Source organism: Peromyscus maniculatus, chromosome 3, assembly GCF_049852395.1.
Source record: "Peromyscus maniculatus bairdii isolate BWxNUB_F1_BW_parent chromosome 3, HU_Pman_BW_mat_3.1, whole genome shotgun sequence".
Taxonomy (NCBI): Eukaryota; Metazoa; Chordata; class Mammalia; order Rodentia; family Cricetidae; genus Peromyscus; species Peromyscus maniculatus.
The window spans coordinates 99,216,808-99,241,579 of record NC_134854.1 but is presented as its reverse complement, the minus strand read 5'-3'; the positions used below and the strand labels follow the sequence as shown (position 1 = coordinate 99,241,579).

Sequence of the window (24,772 nt, the reverse complement as noted above, 5' to 3'; positions counted from 1 at the left end):
TTCCTGGCCCATGTATGGTCCAGATCCTCTGTGTGCTTCACCGAAGAGAAAGCTCTGCATAGCCTTGGTGTCTTGAGTTTGTACTGAAATGTCCTCATATAAGAGTGATTAAATAACTGGCCATCCAGTTTAAATCAGTCTCCAGTTATCTTCCCTGGTTCCAATCTCCTGATCCTTTGACTAATCTTTGTTTGTTAGTTAATTTATTTGCTTGTTTTGAGTCAGGGTGTCTCTATGTAGTCCTGGCTGTCCTTAAACTCAATATGTATACCAGGCTAGACTCAAACTCACAAAAATCCACCTATTTCTGCCTTCCAAGTGCTGGGATTAAGGGCATGGGCCACCATGCCTGCAAGATTACTGATCTTTCTAATGAACAGTTCCCATCCAGACTCTCTGGAGTCTACCAAGACAAACCTATCAGCATATCAAAGGCACAGAAATCTGGGAGGCATGTAGAATGACCAGCTTCACAAAACCTCCATGAGGGAAATGGCTTGGGTAGCCTTGTGCCCACCTGGCCAAGGTGACCAGAGGAAGGTCAGCATTGCAGCATTCCACAGCCTAACGATGCTATGGAGAGCAAGTTCATAGGCTTGTGCTAAGAGCTCTGATTCTTCTGTCTTTCCCCTTAGCTGACACGTGTTGAGCACTACCTCCATGGCAAGTACCAGCCTGATCCAGGGACTACTAATAGATGCCAGTGTTCTGCTTCTCACAGTAGTGACAAACCATTTTGACTTTTTCATCTGTTTAATGAGAGTACGACTTTTGATATTTAAAGGTATCTTCCAACTGTGATATCATACAGTTTTACAATGCTGTTTCTTTTTTCTCTCCTTTTAAACTCACCTGTCTTTTCCTTTGGCACTTTTGCTCCACACTTCTTGCTTTGATGCATCCACCAATGGGGGAAATGGAATACTGATTGAACAGAAAATTTACATGGATGAAGTTGATCTTTACAAGCATGGATGTTGTCATAGTCATGGACTTTTTTTTAACCAACTGTGATAGAAGAATCAGTATTTCAGAAGCTGTCAATCTCAATCATAACTCAGACTCCCTCCCAGAGAGATTTACTCAATGTAAATAGGAGAGTGATGGCAAGAGAGACAGCTCAGCAGGTACAAAACTTGCCCCTAAGCCAGACCACCTAAATTTGATCCCCAGGACCTAAGTGGTGGAAGGGGATTGGCTACTGAATGTTGTTCAGGGACTTCTACATTGGTGACCTCTCTCTCTCTCTCTCTCTCTCTCTCTCTCTCTCTCTCTCTCTCTCTCTCTCTCTCTCTCTCCTCTCTCGCACACGCACACGCACACGCACATGCACATAAACACATATAAAAGGGAGGGAGCGATGGAAGGCGGGAAAGAAAGTGACAGAAACAGAGATTGTAATTTTAAAATCTTAAATTCAAAAAGAAAACAGAAGATTGCCCTCTAGTTTCTCAACTTTTTCTCTCCCACTTATACATATTTTTAAATGGATCTACTGGGGCCTAGAGAAACAGCTCCAGGCACAAATGCATTTGCTGCCAAGATTGACTACTTGAGTTCAATCCCCATGTGGTGGAAGAGGAATACTGACTCCCATAGGATGGCCTCTGTCATCCATGCACATACCATGGCATGCACATGCATTCCCAATAGTAAAAATTAAGGCTTTTCCAACTGCTCTCTCTGGCCCTCTTCTTGACTGTCTACTATACTGAAGAGGTCATCCAGTTGCTGTGGATGCAAACTTCAACTTGAGCTCTGAAGCCACAGGTTATGCAACACAAACTCATGCACCAGCCCTTGGTTTGAAGGTACCACTTAGAGCATATTTTTTCAGCCCAGTTCCATTTTACCTGTCCATGTGTGGGTCCAAGGCTTGGATTCTACTGACCTTTTCCTCTCCTCCCTTATTTTTCACTTCTTGAAGCAGAGAACATATTTTGACTGGCAAAAGGCTCTCCCACATCTCTGAAAGGCATTGTGTGAACATAGAGTTCTGCTTGTTTCTTTTGTTAAGCTCCTTTTATGCCTTGAAATGTTTCCTTCTGTGATACTTAAGGGAAACATCATTTCATTCTACCTTCTCAAGAGAGGCATAAAATACTATTGGCTATTTGCTGAAATGCCACCTCTTGGTTCCATTGATCTGAAGGGATTTGGGATTCCCACAGAGACCAGAGATTAATTGTCCATTCAGACACATCCCTGCATATCTACTCAGGATCTGTGCATTTAAGGCAGTGCATTGCCAAGTCCCAGGACAGTCTTAGGAGCTCATCAGAAATTCAGCAACTAAGTTCATACAGTTTGGGTTATGCAGATAACTTACATAATTCAAATGAGGTCATGCTTATAAAAAAGGGCATCTTCTGAATCAATAGAAATCAAACCTTCAAGACCCTCCATATCAGTTGAGTGTGATAAGTTTGTTCTAAAATACACAAGGTGGGCCAGTGAGGTAGTTCAGCAGGCAGAGGCCAATTCACGTGTGACTCTCACATGGGACCCAAGTGCATCACTCACACATACACACACACACACACACACACACACACACACACACACACACACACGCGCGCGCGCCAAAATAAGTAAATAAAAAAAATTTACAAGTTATTGTCAAGTGAGTAGAGGCTAAGAATAAGAGAGAACATGGACTTTAACCACCAATAGAGATGTAAATAGTTTAATAAGTTGTTTTATAAGCTGCATATATTTGTGTGTTTGTGGATATAGAGAAACATAGGCTAAATAGTGAGATAGACAAGGCATGTGATACCTACCCAAAAAGTTTGCAATGTAAGCAATTAGGCCTTGAGTTTGTGTCACTGGCACTGATGTATAAGCTGAATATAGCATCACATATCTGTAACTTCCACACTGGTAGCTTTTTGACTCTTTGTTTTGGTCCACAGTGGACCAGTATCATTACTGTGGACCAAGATAAGTATGTCACCCCCTCTATAGTTTCTTTATAGTTACAGCAATAGAGAGTGACCAGCATAATAGATGAGAGAAAGACCTCCTTTCATGGTATTCCTGCAGTGGGACAAACATCCATGGTGACAGGTGCCTTGGGTGCATCTGAGGGAAGCTGTGAAGAGTATTCTTGCGCCATGCCATAAAGGCAGGATAGCTTTCTGCCTTCTGTCTGTGCTGATCATAAAGTGAGATGAAGAATTCAAGAGGAGAACAGAGAGTAAGGAAGCTAGACATCCAAATAGACTGGCTAGGGGTCCAATACTGCCCTTTCCCTGTTCCCCATAGCAGCATGGAAAGAGGATGTGTCTATTTCTTTGTGAGGTCTCCTTATAAATCCACCAGAATTCAAGTATGTGGTCTCCACCTTAATGACATAGAATCTAATTTAATTGCTGCCCAAAAGTCCTGAACAAATGTAATTAGGTTCATTTTCTACCCTCTTTTTTTACTAAGAAATTTTTTATTCATTTTACATACCAGTCACAGATCCCATTCTTCCCTCTTCTCGCCCCTCCAGCCTTCCCGACCCCCAACCCATTCCCCATTCCCTCCTACAATAAGGTAAGGCCTCCCATGAGGAGTCAGCAGAGCCTGGTATATTCAATAGAGGCAGGTTTAAACCCCTCCCCCTGCCTTCAGGCTGTGCGAGCTGTCCCACCATAGGTAATGGGCTCCAAAAAGCCAGCTTATATACAAGGGATGGATCCTGATCCTACTGCCAGGGGGCCCCTTAAGCAGCTCAAGCTCCACAACTGCCTTGCTTCTGCAGGGGGCCTAGTCAGTTGATGAGAGAGAAGAGGGATTCTATGAGCAAGGAGCATCAAGATCATGATGGGGAAACCAACAGAGACAACCAAACCAAACTAATGGGAACTCATGAAATTTAGATCATTTTCTACCCTCTTAAAATCATAACATAAAATTTGGGGAATGAGGGATGGAGAGATGGCTCTGCGGTTAAGAGGTCCTCTTAGAGAGGACTCATTTGGTTCCCAGCACCCATATTAGGTGGCTCATGACCACATGCAATTCCAGCTCCAGGGAATCTGATGCCCTCTTCTGAGCTGGATGGGCACCTGAATGCGTGCGCGCACACACACACACACACACACACACACACACACACACACACACACACAATTTAGAATGTAAGTAATATAAAAAAAGTTATCTGTAATTTTAAAAAGTAATGGCAAGATGGAGAAAATGTACAATAAAGCCCTCATAGCTTGTTGATGGGAATATAAATCAGCTCAATTATTTGGAAAATAGATTAACAAATTTTCAAAATGTCTAACGTGAAATTACCCTATAACCTAGCCATTCTACATCTAGATATAAAAACAAGTGAAATAATTTGAAAACATGTTAAGTGAAAGAAGCCAAAAAAAAAAAAGACTGCATATTGTATGATTCTATCTACATGAAATGTTCTGAATGGGAGAACTGAGAAACTAAAATATTATAAATTGTCAGGGACTGAGAACAATACAAATTAAAAGTGACATTTTACCGTTCTCACTCCTCTCAATGATACAGTGGTTCTGGTGTTCCAACTCTAGTTCAGAACTCACAAAATAGGGGTATGCTCTTCAGGCCACTTGACTTCCATACCCATTATTGTGTCTGCCTAGTCTCCTAAAGTGAGGCCAAATTGATGTTGTAAGCCAAGTTTGAACACTCAAGAATTTTTCTGCAAATGGAACATGGGTGCCTGATAGCATCTTTAAGAGATCTCATCAGCATCTCATGGCGGGGCCCTACCTGCCACTTCCAAAATCTCTTTGTTGCCACTGCCTTATCTTTGTGATTTCCAAAGGTGTTCTTCAAATCACTTGTTGTTTTGGGTGCTGCAGCAGCACTTTGCAGTAGTTCTTTCTCGTTCTTTCCGTGTGGGATACCTTAGGGCTCCTGTTTTCATTCTGAGAATGAATGCAGGGAGAGAGGATGAGAGTGATAAGTTGTTTTCTCTCTCTACCAGCATGAGTTAGAGAGATGGGATATATTCCTTATGAAATGGAGCAAAATTAGCTTCTCAGTTGTCTTGCTGATTAAGTATCTACTTATGAAAAATCAAGTCATCACACACTGTTGTGCACCTTGCTGGTACACTTGGCTGAGGCTTCCCATTCCTTTTTCTGCCTTTATGCCATTGTACTTTGTGAATTGTTCTTTTGAGAAACACTATCTTTGCACTTTACATGTCAAATCTTAACCACCTCTGCACACCTTCTTTCTCAAACCCTCTTCAACTTCCCGTCTAGTTCTTGAGCTGAGAAAACCCTCTCCCTTTGCTGTCTCCTAGGATAACTGTGAATACATAACAGTGACTGAAGGAGATAAGGAATGCTTCCCCACTTCTGGTTTCCATTGCATGTGTGGACCTTATACCTATTGTATTGTTCCGTAAACCTTTTGAGAGTAGAGCCATGCTTTCTCTGTTTGCAGCATCTATAGTACGTAGACACCAACTGAATTGAACTGATGAAAAGGATTTGTCCCTTGATCATAAGTAATATATAATATGATACAAAGTACATCAGTATGAATGACTGGAGAGGTGGCTAAGCAATTAAGAGGACTGGCTGCTCTTCCAGAGGACCCTGGTTTAATTCTCAACATATACATGGTGGCTCACAACCCTCTGTAACTCCAGTCCCAGGGTATCCAATGCTTTCTTCTGGCCTCTGGGCATAAAATGCACTTGTAGTATACAGACATACATGCAGGAAAAAACACCCATATATATCATTTTTTAAATAAAATACACACACAGGGTGAGAGTGGCCCAGTCAGTAAAGTGCTTGGCAGGCAAACATGAACACATGAGTTAGATCCTCCTGAACAGCCAGTATGATGTTGCATTTCTCGAACAGAAGCATCACTAGGGTTTATTGGCAAGTCAGTCTATCTGAATAAGATTGAATAAATACCCTGTCTCAAAAGCTAAGATGAAGAGCAATAGAGGAAGACAACAGCTGACTGGTATTGACCTCTCGTCATCACATGTACATACACACACATACACATGACCACATGCACACAGTAAATGTGTTTATATACATGCATATATATACATCTATTTGTGCAAGATACATAAGTAAATTAATAGTTTACTATAGTATAGACAACATGAGAAGATGTCCTAGAGAATTCTAGACTGGTAAACATGAGTGCTAAGGGCCATAACTGTTTGAACCCCTTCTGATGCTGAGGGGGAGGACCACAAGGAGACAAAAGCCTTGGAAAAGACTTCAAAGATGGTTTGAGAACTTGAGTAAATATCACCATGAAAATTTGATTGAATATGAAAGAAAGGAGATGACATAAAAGTTATGAAGTTTATAAGGAAAGTGGTAAAAACAGCAGGCACCTGTTGGTTGTTTGAAACTACCAAACTATCCCATAACAGTTCCTCAGGCATCCATCAAACTTTAAGCCAGCTTAATGGTATCACATAAAACATATAGCTTCATCTGGGGAGGTCCATACACAAAACAGCATTCTATTACAAATAACATTGTAAATGACATTTACAAAAATAACTAAATAAAGCAATTTTGTTGTCAGTGAGATTTGGTACCAAATGTGAGGATAGTGTCAAAATTTTTGGTGACAATACTTATAATACTTATTGAATGCTTATGTATGTTCAAAACATGCAAAGCACAGTCATTTTAACCCTATTTTCAAAATAGGGATAATGAACCATTCTAGACTAACAGATTGGGAGCTGTTTGTCCTATTGCACACAACTTGTACACCGATCTCTAGACTTCTTGTGTTTCTTTCATTCCTTATGACCCTGAAGGTCAGTGGCCAAGCAAACATGGTAAAGAAAGCAGCACAAATGTTATCCCACGGTGTGTTTAATTTTCCCTTCTTGTGAAGCATAAATAGAATCTGTAGGAGCCAGCTTAAAGTTCAGTGCACTGTAAAGCTACTCTACTTACTTAAAGCATTTGTGGGCACAGATTTGTGGGTCTTGGTAAATCTTTTCTTAGTTAAGCACTTAATTACCTTCTCACGGTTCAATCCAGATGCTCAAAGTATCTCCTCTCTGTTGTCTCTGTGTATGTTATAAAACTCACATCCTAGTGTTCACCCTTTGGTGAGTGTACCAAGAAAGGGACACTTACCCAAAGGTGAGACAAATAACAGGAACCCACCCCCTCCTCACCACAGTTTTGAAAACTCTTAGTGATCATGGCAAAGCTACGTCTGCTCTTAGAAAATTGCTTTGGGAAATCGTGTTGATCACAGGAGCAAATTTTCTGACAAGGTAATGTTTAGAAAGGAGCATAGAAGAATTTGGGGGCAAAGAAAAAATGACCCCTGAGTGTTTTATCTCATTTTTATTAACATTCTTTAATTTACCATAGTCATGTTTTGTGAGCCAAGCTGTTAGTGGAAGCCCTGAACTACAGTGAAGATACGCGGATTTCTCTGGAGAGGTTAACCTTTAGTCCCATTTTACAAACAGAAGCTGATGGTAACAGATATGCTTCCAAGGGTTGGCAGTTGATAAAAGATAAAGGTGAAAAACCAAGTCTCAAAAGCCCCAGCAGACACAGATACCCAGACAGCACAGCCCCTGGACTGGCCCAGAGTCCTTAGCCTATTTCCAGAACTTGCTGTTATACAGTCTGCACAGACGGTGGAGTGCTTGGACAAGCAAGGGAGGGGAGGAAGCTTGGCAGGGCTCCAGCTTGGAGAGTGATGCTTTTATTTTTTTTTTCCTTTTTCCTTTCCTTTTCTTGTTTTATTTTTTTCCTCAAAGAGCTGGTTTGAGCAGAAAATAAAAACAACAGCATATTCATTCCTTTCTCATTTCTCTTTCAGTTGCAGTTCTTGAGGGTTAGCAGTTCTGTATAAACATGTGGAGCCCAGCAGGCAGCCTGCTGCAGTATGTGTGGCTGGCTTTTGCTGGAGGTCAGAACTGCTTGGCTGTGCAGTCCAGAAACAATGTCTCGAAGGCTGGCAGATACAATACCACTGTAGCTGTCAGCACCTGAAGGCTCACAAAAGCAACACATGCACTTTTGGTGGCAAAGCATGGTTGCCATTGAACCAAATGAGATTTCAGCTCCCCCCTTCCTCCAGAAGTTTCCAAGCTCTCAGGAGATGAAGCAGGTTATGAAACTGAGGAGAGATTGGTAAGAGGATGGGTAGATGTGGAATCTGTTGACAGAACTGAAGAGAACCATTACATTAGAAAACATTAAAGCATACACTGTAAGCTAGGCACAAAGTATCTATTATGGAAAGTCCTTATGTGAGATCTCTGCTACTTCCTAAAAATTATGCTGGACCCTAGCAACAGATGAAGGGATCTCTCTCCATTTATTTCTCTGCTAATTACTCTACAGAACTATTTCCTGTCCAGCTCTTCACTCTTTCATGTGGTGTTGTAGTGCTCTCTATAATCCTTCAAGTCTCTTCTTAGTTTCCACATCAAGGCACCAACTGCCTCTTATGCCAATCCCATTTACCCTCATTCTATTTTTATACACATGGTATGCAGCTGCATTGCTAAAGGGACATGGGTAAGATTCACTTTGATTGAACATTTAGCAAAGCCAATGCATATGATTTCTGATAATTATCCTAAAATCATGGAAGGCCACTGTGAGTAGGACCATTTTAGAGACATGATCATTGAGATTCAAGGAACTGAAGCAAGCCACTTGGGTCAAACTCACTGTGACACAATGAGGAAATAGATTGGGTGATCTGTGCCTTCTCCTTTCTGTCCAGTGGCCTGCCTGGTGTGTAATCACAAGGTTCCTAGTGCAGAGCAATAACCAACCAAAGGAATGTAAAGAATGTATACAGCCCTCAGAAGTCACATGGGTAGATGGAACCACATAGCTCTTGTGACTACTATCCTAAGACTTTCCACTACCTTAAACTTTTGTGTTGAGTCTTGCAACCTTCAAGGTTGTTTCCACCAACCAATGTTATCTCTCTTGAGCCTAACCAGATTGCTGTGAACCAAACTCACAGAGGATTAATTTCTGAGTTTCATAGACAAAAAAAGAATGAGGTCTAAAAGGGAGATGATTTGGCTAACCCAGTAAGCAGAGGCAGTACCAGGGCTCTGTCTATTAGTTTCATATTCAGTATCTTTTTTAAAGGATCATGAAGCCTCCAAACAGACAACTGTGAGATATGTTGAGTCCAAGAGAGCCTGGGAACACCATGTGTTCTAGTGGATATAGCAGCTGTCCACATAATTTCTGAATCTTACTTTTTGTCTTCAGAGTGCTTGGACCCCCTTTATTTTCAAAACCATGATTGATGACCTACCATGATGCTTATAATTTTGCTCTCATCTTTTCACATCGTCAGGGACTGCCTAGGTCAGTGTTCTTGGACTTTACTTGCTTCCCCAGCCCCCTTATCACCTCCTCCCACTGAGAAAGACTGTTAACATTTTTACTTAGTCTTCTATTGCCCTGAGATTTCAATATCACATATATATTGTATACTGTTGATGGGCTATGTGCATGCCTGTACTTTATACATAAAATTGAGGAAGGTTTTTGTTAACCCACTCAAAAAACAGTATTTGCTCCTTCAATGCCATTTTCCACAATTGGGAAAGTATAGTGTGCTTCATAACTCTGAACTGATTTAAGAGGAATAAAAAGAGAAAGAAAAAGGAGAGACTGATGATAGAAGGAAGCAAGAAGGGAAGGTAGGAGGCAGAAAACAAGCAACAAAATAAGTCAACAAAGACTCAAACACTGGCACTCAAAGATGTCCTCAATTCCCTAACAGTTAGAGCTTTCTCTGCTAGTACTGATTTCTATGCTGCTAATATTCTTGTGTTAACCTGAAGTAGAGCAATTATTTTAATATTTTTCCCCTCTGAGCAAAGCACAAAAATAGGGTGTGGCTTGGGACAGATGCAGACTTCAACATGTAAGTGGAACATAGAAGGTTTTCTCTGGCCAGATGTGTTCATCTTTGTGAGACTAACTAGATCTCTCAGGGCATTCAAGCTTGCCCTTGGGTGAACTCTGATGAATTCACCTTTTTTTCCAGTCAGCAATTGGCAGTATAGAAGAATGTACTGGAAAATACCCTTTCTACCATTACACTTTTACACTCTACACCTGACTAATAAATCAAGAGCTAGAAGCAAAACTAGAATTCACCACTGACACAGGAAGAAAGAACATCACCAGTGGAGCCATCTAGTTTAAAATATAGGGGAAAATTGGTGAAGTTGTACCAAACATCCTGCCTCTTGATGTTCAACCTTCTTTCTCAGAAGAAAGGGTTCTTCTGAGTTGTACTCTGAATCCTTTGTTCTATTTGTTTGTTATGATCAAAGTGTGATTGCTTGCACACACACACACACACACACACACACACACAAAAAAAAAAAAGCTTCTTAAATACACAGTCTTTATCGAAAGGTGTGTATTTCTGCTCAGTATGATTTAATATCACCAATAAGTAAAAGCATAGGCATTGGATGGTGACCTCAAGCTCTTGACTAGTTTTCCTTTTGGGAGCTGACAGTGGATTAAAGATAGCTCCACATGGCAGTAAGCTTTGTTGTCTCACCAAAAACCTTCATAAACAGTGCTTCTGGAAGAGGGTCACTAGGCTTCAGTCCACGTTGAAGTAGGGAGAACCATGCTAACCCCTTATGTGTGTGCATACTCTGGTGCAGACGTGAATGCTGTTGACATGTTGGCATGTTCTGTCCTGAATTATGCCCACCAGTCCTGCCTGAACACAGAGGGAAAGGCAAGGCAATTCTTCTCAAAGGACTTGAAGGAGTCAATCCTTTCCCTCTACCCTGAGGGTCTGCTTGTCCTAAGGCTTGGAGGCAGATTCCTTTGCCCTCTCAGTAGTCTCACCAGCCTTTACCTAGTTTTCAGACTAAACATGCTGAAAAGCCCTCTGAACAAAAATAAATCCAGATTGATGGCATAGATGAGAAAATATGAAGGCCTAAATAGTTTGCCTATCACCCACTAACTAATATATATATATATATATATATATATATATATATATATATATATATATATATTAAACACTCCCATGGGAGGGATCATTTTTATAAATGAATCAGGGCAATAGGGAGGTATCTTCTGCTCACACCCACAGTGGTTTCGGCAGAGCTATGCCTCCAGTTCCTCTGGCTTTGTGCCGCACCTTCACAGGTGCCATCATTTACATGTTAAATGGTTCTATTTTTCCTTCAACACGTATGTGCTTAATCCCTGCGAAACAAACTACTGCTTCCTGATTAAATGAGCTGAGCAATATAATTAGAAGGTAAAAGGTCTGACTGATGTTATATAGAGCAACCTAGCTATAATATTATCTATCTACCCTCTAACTGTGTGCGTGGTTTGGTCTCTTTTGTACATGTATGGTTTTTGAAAGAGGGGAGAGCCTCAGATAAAATTGTCATGGGCGGTTAGCAGAATAAGACTGAGTTTCAAGAAGAAACTCTCCTTGAACATTCTTGTTAGAGTAAAATATTTAAAAAGAAAAAGAAAAAAGAAAGAGCAAAAATTCAGTCTTGGTTACTGGAAATAGAGATTTCACTGAAAACGCCATCATGATGGAACAGATACACAAAATCACAGGCCACGTGGTTCTGCAGCTGAGGGACAAATGACAGGAATGCCTGGGCCAGCTGAAGACAGATTGTTGTATTGTTCTATTAATTGTGTGTAACTTGGCTTTTCTAGACCTTTCTGTGACAGACTAATCCAGCTTCCAAATGATGCTGAGCCTTCTCCCTTTTGTTCGAGGCCGCCCACAATGTCTCTGAGCTGGAATTCCTGCCACACACAGTTTCACATGTAGAATATTTAATTGAAGATAGATGTGCTGATGGGAAATGTTTAAAAAAACAACAACATTTTTTTCAAAGAGGTTGCTGGCTTAAATAGGGGAAAAATGCATCTTCACCTTGATCTTTATTTAAGCTCTTAAACAATTAATGGAGCTGATGGGCTGGGTGAACATTTTCCTGAGTTGGTTCACATGCATTGAACAAGACTTGGTCACCAGGCCAAATATATGCCGCCCTACTTATTTGGCTGCTTGGTCTTCTAAGTTACCCCTGTCTCTCAGCACCCAGGGCCAAGATTCTTGTTCAGGCTCCCAGAATCTCTGAGTGGAAAAATCACCTCACATCAATCAAAGTCTTGTTAGAATTTTGCCTTCCCATTCTTGGAAAAGTCAGTGGCAAAGCTTTTGGTGGCTGTCATTGTCTACAAAGGGAATATTTTGGTGTTACAGGTGTTAGGAAAGTGTTGAAAACTTTCCATTTCTTTGGGTGTTTTTCTTACAAACTCAGAGGCTTGAGTGACAAAGAAAAGCATGTCAGGCTCAGGGAGGATGGGAGATACACATGAAGGCTGAGATGAGACTGTATGCCAGTGTCCAGATGGAGGAGAAAGACACACATTAAGCAGACTACAAGTGTGCCTCCTAAGACTCCGAGAAGAGGGACAGATGTGAGTACTTTGCTTCAAAATGGCATGATCAGTCTGAGAGGGGAAGGGAAGTTCTGAGAGAGTAAGGACACTCAACTGAGCAGCAGTTGTGGCAGCTGCAGGATGCCTTCAGATTTGGTCTTCATGTCTTCGAAACAGGACAGTTCTAGGCCTCTCTTGTAAGACTATTATGAGAATGAAATACAATAAAGGAATAATCACAAGCACAGCTTGATAAACCAATGAGGATTCAGAAATAAATTATAAGCCCACCTGTACTTATGAATCCATCAGTGCCACCAGGTGGAGGCAATGGGGACAGGTGGGTGACAAGGAGGTCCATGCTTAACTAGGACACTACCCAGCCCAGCTACTGGCTCATATTTATCTTCTGAAAAAGCTATTGTCCAAGGCATACATCTTGTATATTGCTGAACAACACAGGATATGATCATAAGACCCTCCAGGTTTGTGATTCTTAAAGTGGGATAACCTCTGCAATCAATCATCTGGAAAGATTTATAAAACCTCCCCACCCCTCAGATCTGTGAAGTCAAGTATTTTAGGATGAGACCTAGTCATTGTAATTTACCAAAGGTCCCCAGTGGTCCCATACACATAGGTTAAGAAGTACCATCCTAGCTGAGAGAAAATGGCTTCCCAACGGCCCATTGAGAGGAAGCAAATAGCCAGCTAGGTAGATTAGAAGAGAACCTGAAGAGTCAGTCTAGCTCAACTGCCAGTGATGAGCACTTCAAAGATATAAAACACAAATCTTGAAACTCTTCTCTTCTTTCCAGTCCTTTTATCTCTTTCTCCTTTCCCCTGCCTTGCCTTTCTTCATCCCTCTCCTCTTCTCCTTCCATTCCATCCCCTACAGTATTATTTTAATAGGAGGCTCTCATGTCCTTAACCCCAATGCTAGTCACTTATACTGAATTAGTTTAGAAATCCTTCTTGCTTCTCATTCCAGCAGTATTCCTTACCTTTCTATTGTTCTCATTGGGTGTATGTCTTAGTCCTGCATCTTGGGATTCATATATGGATGGTTGGGTATCTCCACAAGTCTTTCTGCATATTTTATAAATCTATATTTATACATACCACACATGCCTCAACTTTTTCATCTTTCTTTCTCTGAATTTCCATTGAGCTCTCTGAAGCCCACATCTGTCAGTGAGTCTACCCTTTCTCTTTGATATGCAGGCAAGCCTGAAGAATCAGAATATCTGGGGGATGGGAACTCAGGGAGGTTTTAATTTTCTGGTTAAATGACACTAACTTGGAAACTACTTTTGTTTCATGTTTTATTGATGGGAGAAATGGTGAAATTGAAGTACAGAAGGGAAAGTATCCTCAGGGAATACCATATAAATCCTTCTAAAATGTAAAGTATTTTAGATTGAGGCCCACTGTGGTATGGGCATCTAAAATTTTCATCTTTTCAGGAAAATGAAGAAAAGCACCAGATCGGAAGAGCACAACACCTGACATGTAGATTCTGGAATTTTTATTTTATTTTATTTTGCTTTTGCAGAGCTTGACCTGCCTTGCAAATGTGTTCTGGTTAGCCTGAACCACTCTGACCTAGAGTATTTGCCTTTAATTGAACTCTCGTTCCCTCACAATGCTGTCCTATGGATGTCAGTCCTGTGCTTGGTCTCCCTAGTGCTACATACATTTGTGAGCAATGTCTGCAGCTCCAGACAGCCTGTTTCCAAACTCTGAGGCAACTCCTTTTATTCGTATGCCTACCCCACTCACCTGAATAAACACTTTGATTTTTTTCTCTTAATAGATGCTCATTCTTGCCTCAAAGGCATTCCTGTCTTGGGTGGGCTTGAAGAATGTAGAGAAAGGTTGACTGGATATGATTAGACTCTACTGGAAGGAATATCAGACCTTTTTGGTTTCCTTTGTATTAATCGAGTCTTTCACCATTAACTTGATCCCTTCCTTACTATGTTTCCTAAATGAAGTCTTGCTAAAGGAAAAAGTGGGTCAGTTGATGGTTCTGGCTAGTTTTGTCTTAGTTAATTTAAGGTTTGCCATATGTTCTTTGGGAAGGATGTGCTAACTATATGTCTTCTGCTGATTAACAAACAACCTGAGGGTTTTTAATTTAGACTTGCAACTCCCTGGTTAAGGAGAGAGAGAGAGAGAGGAGAGAGAGAGAGAGGAGAGAGAGAGAGAGAGAGAGAGAGAGAGAGAGAGAGAGAGAGAGAGAGAGAGAGAGAGACTTAAAGGAGGAAAGAGGTAGATAAAAGCTTAGAAAGACCACTCTGTACAAGCAGCCTTTGTACAGGCACAGTCCCAGCATTCTTTCCTGCCATGGAGCCAGGTATCTCATTGCCAGAATTCTTGATATTTGGGGTCTAATTGCTCTTTCATGTTAAAGATACCCTGTTCATTGTAAGATGTTTAGCTGTACCTGTGACCTCTATCCTTCAGATGCCAGTGGCACACCAGCCAAACACAGAAATAAAAAACTCTTTACAGACATTCCAGGGAAGTGTGTGTGTGTGTGTGTGTGTGTGTGTGTGTGTGTACATGTGCACATTTATTTGTGAAATTGCAAAATTACCTCTAGTTGAGAACTGCTAGCTAGCATAGACAATCATGTGATCACCAAGTAAGAAGTATGAGGGCATCCCTGAAAGCAACAGATAAAAACGTAGGCCTTATCCTCTCTAAATTGAACCTTCTGGTAAGAGATTGGCTGGGTGATTACTGTACATCTCTTCTATGAACATCATATGAATGTCTCCTCTGTTGACAGGGTTCCACACCACTCTTCTACCAGTGGCCAGACCTAACAAGGTCATGGCAAAAACTTCTGTATTTGATCATCACACCCATGACAATGAATAAGAATGTGTTTGGCATTCAACAAGAATATATTGGCAAATAGACTCTCGGTACAGTCTAGGCTCTTTGGTGGGTATAATCTATGTTTGAATAGGTTACCAGTGTGGACACCAGCACTCCTCACTAGCCCAGACCCTTTGTACTTTGTACAAGATTCTCAGCCTCTGTAAGCCTCAGGTTCCTCTTGTACAGATAAGGTTGCCTGCACATTACATACTAAGAGCTGGTAAAGGCACCCATGCCAAGAAAATGCTCTATCAATTCTTTTCTTTTCATCTTCTTTGCTTCTCTGTTTTAAACATTAAGGATTGATCAGCCAGGACCTTCACACACACACACACACACACACACACACACACACACACACACACACACACACATAAAAAAAAAACTAAGGTATTTAAGAATTGTGTCCATCTAGAAAGATGGCTATGGTTCCCAGACATTTTATCTACTGAATTTCACAGGGGGAAAAAGTAAGCAAATAGGAGCATTTTTAAAATTTTTAAAATAAGTATATTTCAAAAAGAATGCAATGCCAATTCTAGCTCTAACCACTAGACGGCAGGCATATGCTCTGCTGTGGCAAGACGTCTAGAGGATACCCAGCTATCAAGCCTGAACCAGTGGGACAGTATTTGAAAATACCATCAACCATATCAGTCCTTTGTATTTTATTTGTGTCTTTTTATCACATTTTCCCCCAAATAACAACTTTATCACAAGAGAGTAATTAGTGGTAGATAGTAGTTGTGTACTATAGTCTTTTGTGTGTGTGTGTGTGTGTGTGTGCATATGTTATCTTGCATAAGAGATTATATATGTACATGTGTGTGTGCTTCTATAAGGGAAATATATACATAAATGTAGATAGATAGATATAGAGACAGAGGGAGATGGATCCCTCAATCCTTTTCAATATATATTTGTGTAATATGTTTAATAGTCATATTCTAGCTACATTTGTAGAGTTTGACAGTACATTAATGGCCAATTCAACCCAGCTAACATAAGTACCAATCCAATAGGTTCTTTTCGCACTGATACTCATTCTCCAAAACAGATACAAAAATATTCTGGTGTTTCCATCATTTCCCCCAAGAGGAAGCATCTGCTGACTTTTATTTCACCAGAGTCTAGGATCCAGGGGTGCCCAGTGTCATTTGGTTATGCTAGATAGAATGGCATCAAACTTGCTGACAACTTGATTAATTCCAATCAGAAACACAGGTGGCCCCAAAGCCCGCCAATGATATGTGTGCAGTTGCTTAGGAAACTGGGGAGGAATAACAAGTGGTGTTTGCCCCTCTAATTACTTACACATCCTCATAAATGTGTTGTTGGTGCTAAGTCACACCAAATGTCTGCCTCTCTGAGGGTGAAGAGCAAAGGTAAAGTGCCCTTATACACTGAGAAGCTTGGGAGAATACTTTAAACATGCATATCTGTTCAACTTTTTACTTTAATCATGTTTTCTTTGTGATAGGAACTTTATAGCTTAATGAATGTGTGGTCTTTTGTGAGACAGGTGGTCCTTCTATGCAGACAGAAGTCTGAGTCAGAAGCTGCTTTTCCTATGCGTATAGGTCTAAAATGAGTTTCCCTTAACCCACTTTTCTGGAACAACCTCAACTGGGGCTAAGACCAGTTTGAGAGAATGCCATTCATCATTTAAAAACATTTTTTTCTCTGTAAATATTTTTTAAAGCCTTAATACCATTGCTGAACTTTAATCAGCTTGGAAAATACTGAAAGGCAAGGTTAATCTATCACGATTCCCAGGATAGGACATGAATTGTGGCCTTGAACTCTTTACAGAGAGCACAAGATGAGATTAGAAACCTCAGTGGGGAGAAAAAATAGGGAGGAAAAAAGAACTACCCACTTAAAAATTAGATTCCCTTTTAAATGGGTAGCAGCTTGCTTAGAGGGGTCACAGCAAAATTTTTTAAAGCTTAAAGCTTAACTAATTTGAGGAATAAAAAATTGCAAATATCACAAAACCTTAGTTAAAACTACCACTCTCCTTTATGTTTGGCTTCTCCCTCCTTCTGCCCTTCTCGAAGGCCAGAGGCACTGAACCAGGAAGCTATGTGAGTGAAATCCTTGTGTGTGTGGGATACACTTGCTTGCCTATGAATATGAACTTGGCTGGCCACACATCATTTGCTCTGAAAATCTCTAATGTCTGATTTTTCTTCACAAAGATTCTTCATTTGATTTACAGGGTCTAAAAATATCCTGAATTCATGATATTTTGTTGCAAGAATAGGGGAGCAGCAGAGAAGAAAACATGCTTATGCCCCCTCTCACAGCTATGCTAAAAAAAAAAAAAAGGGAATTGGGGAGAGGGTGTTAGGATAGAAGCAAACTATATATTCCAATGTGAATATTTAGGGGGCAGAGGAACGCTGCAGTTCTCATGTCTGCCACAAAGGTTGGCTTCTAGAAGTAAATTTCTTACAAGCACAGCAACACCATCGCCCAGTGCTCCAAGACAGAAGAGCAGCATTTGGTACTGGATTCCTGTAGTCTCTCTGGGAAGAGGTGGAGTTAATAGGAACCCTACTTCAGTGGCCACAGGCTGTAATTTAAGACAAAAACTAAAGCAGACGTCATGGTTCTGCTAGAGGAAGTGCTCTCAGTAAGGTTCAGTTGTGCTGATTTCACGCACATTCCTACTCCCACCCTTTCATTATTAATCTGTTTACAAAAGCAATTCAACACCCTCATGCTTAAACTAAACCCCAGACCCCATCCATAAAGTTATCAACACCTGTCTTTTTAGAACATTCACAATCTGAATGAGTGTTAAAAACATGATGTGTATCATAAAATCCTATCATTATAAGGAAACAGAGCTGGTGTGTGTGTGTATGTGTGTGTGTGTGTGTGTGTGTGTGTGTGTGTGTGTGTGTGTGTGTGTATGTGTGTAGCTTTCTCCTGAGGCTTAACATGTTAAAGATATTTGCAAAATATTTCTCTTGAGGGAGCCTTCTGAAAGCCATATTTTAAGGCATATTCGTTTCTTCAAAGGTAGAAGATGGATCTACCAGCAATCCTTAGCTTAAGTAAACGTTCTGCTAATATTTCTCTACATTTGAAAAAGTGTGGTTTTCCTCTTTAGGTTAGTAATTGGATACATTTGCATTTTGAGAGAGAGAGTTATGTATTCACCCCCTCCCATCTTGATTCCTTCTATTTGTACTTATCTCTTGAAAGGAAGGCAGGGGATAAAAAAGAAATATGTTGTGCTTTAGTATCAGTTAGAAGGGTTACGTGGGAAACAGGGTCCAGTTGTTATCTGCTTTCCTGACAGTGTGTTTCAATCATAACATCTGATTGCATTGTTAGGTGCTTTAAAAATACCGTCCATCAATACACTCCTCCTCTTTTGCCCTTCCCAGAACCCACCCAACTGCCACTACTCCCACCTCCTCCCTCTTTAGTTCAATAATAAAAAAAATACAATGTCAGTGAAGGGGCCCTGGAAGCCTTGGAGGGCTGGGAAGGGACTGTCAGTCATCTCAACATAGAAGAGAAAAGGAGGAAAAACAGGGAAAGCACGCACCACATGAAAGGAACATCTGAGAGGAGTCAGCATTCTTGTTCTGTGTTAGCAAACTATTCCCATATCACTATTATGCAAACGGAGGGACAAAGAGGGATATCACCCACCTCACCAGCAAGCCTGTTCTGCCAAGTCAGGACCTGAATTTTCTCACCACAGGTCATTACCCAAGGGGGATTCCTGAGTCAGGGTTTCCTCTCTCCCGGTAGTAACTCCTAAGCTGAGGCTTTCTGCTCTTAACTCCGGAAGAACCTGTCTTTCAATATTGAACACTGAGATATTCATATTCTCTCTCTCTCTCTCTCTCTCTCTCTCTCTCTCTCTCTCTCTCTCTCTCTCTCCCTCCCTCCCTCCCTCCCTCCCTCCCTTCCTCCCTCCCCCCCCCTTCCCTTCCTATCTCTGAGCCATGAGAGGGCATGATAAAGGGCACAGATGGCTACTAATTCTAGTGAGTAAAAGACGTAGGAGAATTAAGACCAAAAGACCAAATGGCTTTTGATAGGAAATCTTGAGCTGATTTGAAAGATGGTTATTTTAAGGGGGAAAATGTTTCTTGCTGGCAGGACAAACTGTCAGGTGTTGCCTTTTAAAAGCCATTTACAATGATCTTGCCAAGATCTCTGATCTCTACCTTAGAGGCCTCTTCCCTCGCCCATCACTTTGAAGTAGCTAGATGTCTTAGCCCACTTCTCAGACTATGAAGGGTCCTTCTGACTTTTTTTTCTTTTTTGGACCTTACAGAGATAAATTACCAGTACCATTACAGTGATCAGCTTTCCTCGTTTGCCCTTCTTAGCATTTCAAATAGAACCTAAAAATTTTGCTCCATGATTTCTTGATTTTTTCCCCACCTGCCAAGACCCCTCACTTCCACTCCCACCTGCATTCCAAGGAAACTTTAACCATTGCTTCTCCGTTAAGACAGGTAGCAGTTCATTTAGGTTCCACCAGTCTGTAGAAACTGTAAATGCTATTTTATTTTAAACGTTTTAGTTTACAAAAAAAAAATCAATGATTGGTACCTTTTTATTAACACTCTCAGATTCCTGAATATGGACAGATCTTCAAAGGGAGGAAGGAGTTCTCATATGAAATTTAAGACAGACTGTCCTGAAGATTATGGGGTGGGGTTTTTGTTGTGTTTTATTTTTTTTAAGACACATAAAGCTAAAATGTCAAGTCTCTGGGAGAGATCCCCGTACAGTTTCAGTCAACACATCAGAGCGCAGAGGAGACCCCGTCCTGGTGCTTGCCGTCCCGCCCGGCTGCCCAGGCGTATTTGGTAGCGCATGGGTTGAGAGCCACTGGGACAATCACACCTCGCATTCTCTCGCGGGCTGCTGGTGACAGGTACATGAGCCATACTCGTTGATGATCACCAGGGCCCCCTCGATGTGGTTGGGTTTGTAATCAACGTAGTATTCCTGGGCAGACATAGCAGCCATCTGATGCATGGTCTGTTTCTGCTTCTGCTTCCTGCGCTGCGTGACAAAGCACTGTCTGAGCTGCCTGAGGCTGGCTGGGAAACATTTCCAGGATACATAGAGTACCAGGACCACGATGAGGAAGGAGAAAATGAGAGCCATCGTGCCCGTGACCACCTTGTGGATCTGCACAGCGTTCTCAGCGTGCTCGCCGGGGAGAGCCACGGTGATGGGCTCAAGAGTGCCATCGTGCAGTCCCTCCCCGCCATCCACCAGCGTGGTGGCTGAGCTCTCAGGGGGCACTAGGTCACTGCGGTTAGTGACAGCAGACAGGAGGTGGCCGCTGGTGGGCTCGGCCCCATCCTCGCACAGGTGGAAAGCATACACAGCATCCAAGACGTCCTCGCCCTGTGCGTACTCCGGGCTGGCGCACTGCAAGTTAGCATCATAGCGCCCCTGGAAGTTGCTGAGCCAGGAGGCCAGGGCGCATACATTGCGCCCACAGTCCCACAGGTTTCCGGCCAGGGTAATGCTCGTAAGGGACTTCCAGGAGTTGAGGATACGGGGCTCTATATAGGTGAGACGGTTGGAGTCCAGCTGCAGGGACTGCAGGTACGGCACGGTCTCGAACACGTGGGGCTCCATGTATTCGATCTCGTTCCCAGACAAGTCCATTTTCTCCAAATTCCAAACCCAGTCCAGAGAGCTGACCACAATAGCCACCTTATTCCGCCGCAGGCAGAGCGAGTGAAGAGAGATGAGGCGCGGGAAATGGGCGAAGTTCACCTTGATCAAGTCGTTATGCTCCAGGTGCAGCTCCGTGAGCTTGAACAAGCCAGCGAAAGAGTTGCGCGCCAGACTCTTGAGCTGATTGTATCCAATGTCGAGAAACTTGAGGCTGCGGCAGTCCTGGAAGATGCGCACCGGCACAAACTGGATGGCATTGGCCCGCATGTGCAGCGTGGTGAGCTTCCGCAGCCCGTGGAAGAGATCCGGAGCCAGCGCCTGCAGCTTATTGTAGGACAGGTCCACGCTGCGCAGGTTGGGCATGGGCCGGAAGGTGGTGTTGGCCAGTTGGGTGATCTGGTTGGAACTCAGTGTGAGTTCCTTAACTCGGCGCAGTTTCTGAAAGGCGTCCCCCTGCACCGAGCAGATGTGATTGTGATCCAAATACAGCCACGTGAGCTGCATTAACCCCGTGAACTGGCCGGCGCGCAGCTCCGAGAGGCTGTTGTAGCGCAGAGACAAGCCCAGCAGGCCGGACAGGTTGTGGGGCGCCTCGGTTAGGTTGAGCGCCTCGCAGTACAACAGCCGCCCCTCGCACCGACACTGCCCCGGGCATCCGCTGGGGGCGGCGGGCAGCATCTGAAAGCAGGCCCCCAGCAGACACAAGACCACCCCCGAGGGCCTCCTCAGCAGCCAGTGTAGACAGAGGCCGAGTAGCAGGAAATCCATTAGCGAGAATCTTTCCAGAGAGACTGGAGAATGTCCATTGGAAGCGCTGGGTCAGAAATCTATATCATATTTTATTCCGAGGGAGAGGGGAGGGAGGGGGAGGGGGGAGAAAGGGACAAAAAAACAAACCCAAATCAATATAGAGAAATGTAGAAGGAACCCCCCCTCCCCAGAGCCACACGTTCACCTCTAAGCATGCAGAAAGCCGGGCAGCATACAAAGTTCACAGCCACGGAAAGATCAAAGCTGGGGTAATGCAGTCCATGTTAGATGCGGCAGCAAAGAAAAGGGAGGAAATTTTTTTTTTTCTTCTGGAAAGAATTTAATTAAAAAAGTGTCTTACCCACCCTTTTCCAGCGAGTGACAACCTCCATTCAGCTGCTCCCTTTGTGTGTAGGCTAATTATATGCAGGGCGAGAGAAGACCCCTCTGTGTTTCCCGAGGCAGCCCTGCTCCGCGGCCCGAGGATCTGGCAGACGCACAATGTCTCACTTTGCTGCTGCGCTCCGGGGCTGCAGGGGCGGTCGGCGAGGCGGGGAGGCGACTTCTAGGACCCGCAAGTTTCCCAACTACGTGCCGCCTAGAGCCCGGGCTTCTCGCCTTCCTGCCTCGGTCCCCCTTTTTTTCCTCTGCAGTTGAGACTGTGACGTGGTGGGGCGGGTGAGAGAAAAAATCAACTCCAAACTCGGGGCTCGAGACTCCCCAGGATTTGACAGTCTGGAGAATGTCATCGGTAATGCCCACCGCGGATCGCAGCCACCTTGGAGTCCCGGTTGGAGAACGCCTGCCATTCGTGTCCTAAGCAGCTGCGGAAACCTGGCCGGCTCATGCTTTGCGGAGCGCAGAGCAGTGCTCGACTCCTTCCCTCCACCGAGGAGTGTGCGCGAGCCTGCACCGGCACCGACTGCTCACTGAGTGTCGTAAGCTGCTCGCGATTGTGCGTCTTCTCTGAGCACCTCCGACACCGGCAGATTGAAAAGGGGTGGGCAGAAAACCAACGGTTTTTTTTTTTAACCAAACCGCTAAAGTAATATATGTTCTTTGATGAAATGAAAAACACTCAGCTTTTTTTTTTTCGGTCTATATTTCAGGGCGGAAAAAAAAAGAAGAGGGGATGGGGTAAGAAATATCATCAGTGACAAGATATATCCAAATGAGGGGCTGAGATATTCGGTTGCCCCGCCAACCTTTCTTTGGGGCTATACCCTCCTCCCTTTAAACTGTCTACGTGTAACAGATACGTAGGACTCTGTAGAGCAATCAACATTTGTTTCTTTGCTTTCCAAAAAGCAACTTGAGAGGAGGCACAAGAAGGCAGTGATTTGGGGTTTGGCTCTGATTCCCATTCTCTCTCTCTCTCTCTCTCTCTCTCTCTCTCTCTCTCTCTCTCTCTCTCTCTCTCTCTCTCTCTCTCTCTCCCTCCCTCTCCCTCTCCCTCTCCCTCTCTCCTCTCCTCTCCTCTCCTCTCCTCTCCTCTCCTCTCCTCTCCTCTCCTCTCCTCTCCTCTCCTCTCCTCTCCTCCCCTCTCCTCCCCTCCCCTCTCCTCTCCTCTCCCTGTGCCAACACTGGCCTTCTACAGTGAGCTGGCTGTTTTCAGGGATGGAGGGAATGCTTTTCAAGCCCATTCTGTTAGAGAAGCCATCTGAGTCCTGACGGTGTGAAAAGGTTGCAGTATGGCAGGTTCAACCTGTGTACAGAGAGACTGCTGGAGATCCCCCTGGGGCTTGCCCAGTCTGCATCTTGTCCATGGAGCACACTGACTGCAGGGATAAAGATGCTGTTGTATGACATGGGAGAGGCTAACATTGACATGTGCTGTTCGTGGTAATTACATCTAAACCTTGGAGAATGTACTAGAAGATGTGTAGAGAAGAGGTGATTTAAAAAAATAAGGAAGCCTTTTTCTTATCCCCTCATCTCTAATTCAGCTTTGTGACTGTATAGAATAATGCTACTTTTCTTCTGAATCCCAGGGAAAGCCCCTGTCGGATTTTCTACCCTCAATCCTTTATAGACAGGAGTACCCCTCTGGTCACAACTGTCCTATAAGAAATCTATCCTCCTCTCACAGCCCTCTGGGTATCTGTTTTTAAAAAGGAAAAGAAAAAAGAACATTCTTAAAGATGGCTAAGTAAGCCTGTGTCAGGAGGAGTCACACGTTAAGGTGTATTATTGTCCTTACATTCCTGTCATTTCTGTCTCTAATGAACTCCAAATAAGTGGGCATTACCTGTCACTATTACTTGCTAGGAATGATGATGGGTTGGGAAATCTCCCAGGTTAAGGAGATTGATCAAGCCACTAGCCTGGCTCTTAACAAGTTGAAAAGACCAACTGGTAGACTTAAGGTCACCAAAGACAGGTGGTACTTTTCAGGAAAAGTCATATGAACAGGGATGTGAATCATTCTATTCTGTATTCCTTTGAGCTCTGCTCTGGTCATTCATCCCCAAGATGCATCATTTAATTGAAAAGAATACAAGTCTGAGATGTGCTAGACATCACATGCTGTCTTAGGAGCTCCAGGAGACATTAGAAAATCAACCCTCTCCATTTTGCACATGACGAAACTGAGGCCAGAGGCATCTGGGGATTATTCAAGGTCATGCACCTTCTTACTGACACAGATAGATCTTTGATGTTCCTCCTTGGAGCTGTGTTCTTCCTTTGCCAGTCTGGATGGTCACCTGTCCTCACTCTGCCTCCAACTTAGCTCTGGACTGGGCCCTTGGCACTTGTGAGTTGCTGCAGAACACTTTAACAGACAGAGAAACAATTTCATCATCAAGTGGTTTTACCCCTTGCCAAAACAATTATTCCTGACAGCATGCCGACTGATTGAGCCATAAACTCTAAAGGGTTGGAGGAGCAGGGCTGGGCAGGCACAGGCAGGGGTAAACAGTGGCCAGCCATTCAGCAAGTACTGTGAGCATAAGGCACCCAATCCCCATGGCTGTTAGGAAGAAAATCCTTGTAATGCATGCAGCTTGGCAAAA

At 43.0% G+C, this 24,772-nt stretch overlaps 2 protein-coding genes across 10 annotated transcripts in view; one reads left to right on the top strand and one right to left on the bottom strand.

Moving 5' to 3' along the window:
- Ctnna2 (catenin alpha 2) overlaps positions 1-24,772 on the top strand; it is a 1,144,108-nt gene that overhangs the window by 738,640 nt on the left and 380,696 nt on the right. The window lies entirely within an intron of this gene.
- On the bottom strand, positions 7,785-22,847 carry Lrrtm1 (leucine rich repeat transmembrane neuronal 1). 4 transcript variants are annotated; one of them, XR_013049917.1, is made up of 3 exons: positions 22,124-22,846; positions 19,920-21,835; positions 7,785-8,175 (listed from the first exon to the last, which is right to left on the bottom strand). XR_013049917.1 is itself a non-coding variant. In XM_006985104.4 (2 exons), exon 2 carries the CDS (start codon positions 21,774-21,776, stop codon positions 20,211-20,213), a length of 1,566 nt encoding a protein of 521 aa, XP_006985166.1. In that variant the 5' UTR covers positions 21,777-21,835; positions 22,120-22,847; the 3' UTR covers positions 19,857-20,210. The 4 variants fall into 4 exon arrangements, 3 of the variants coding, with proteins under 3 accessions (XP_006985166.1, XP_006985165.1, XP_076423080.1); XM_006985104.4 differs by lacking the exon at positions 7,785-8,175 and having other exon boundaries at positions 19,857-21,835; positions 22,120-22,847; XM_006985103.4 differs by lacking the exon at positions 7,785-8,175 and having other exon boundaries at positions 19,857-21,835.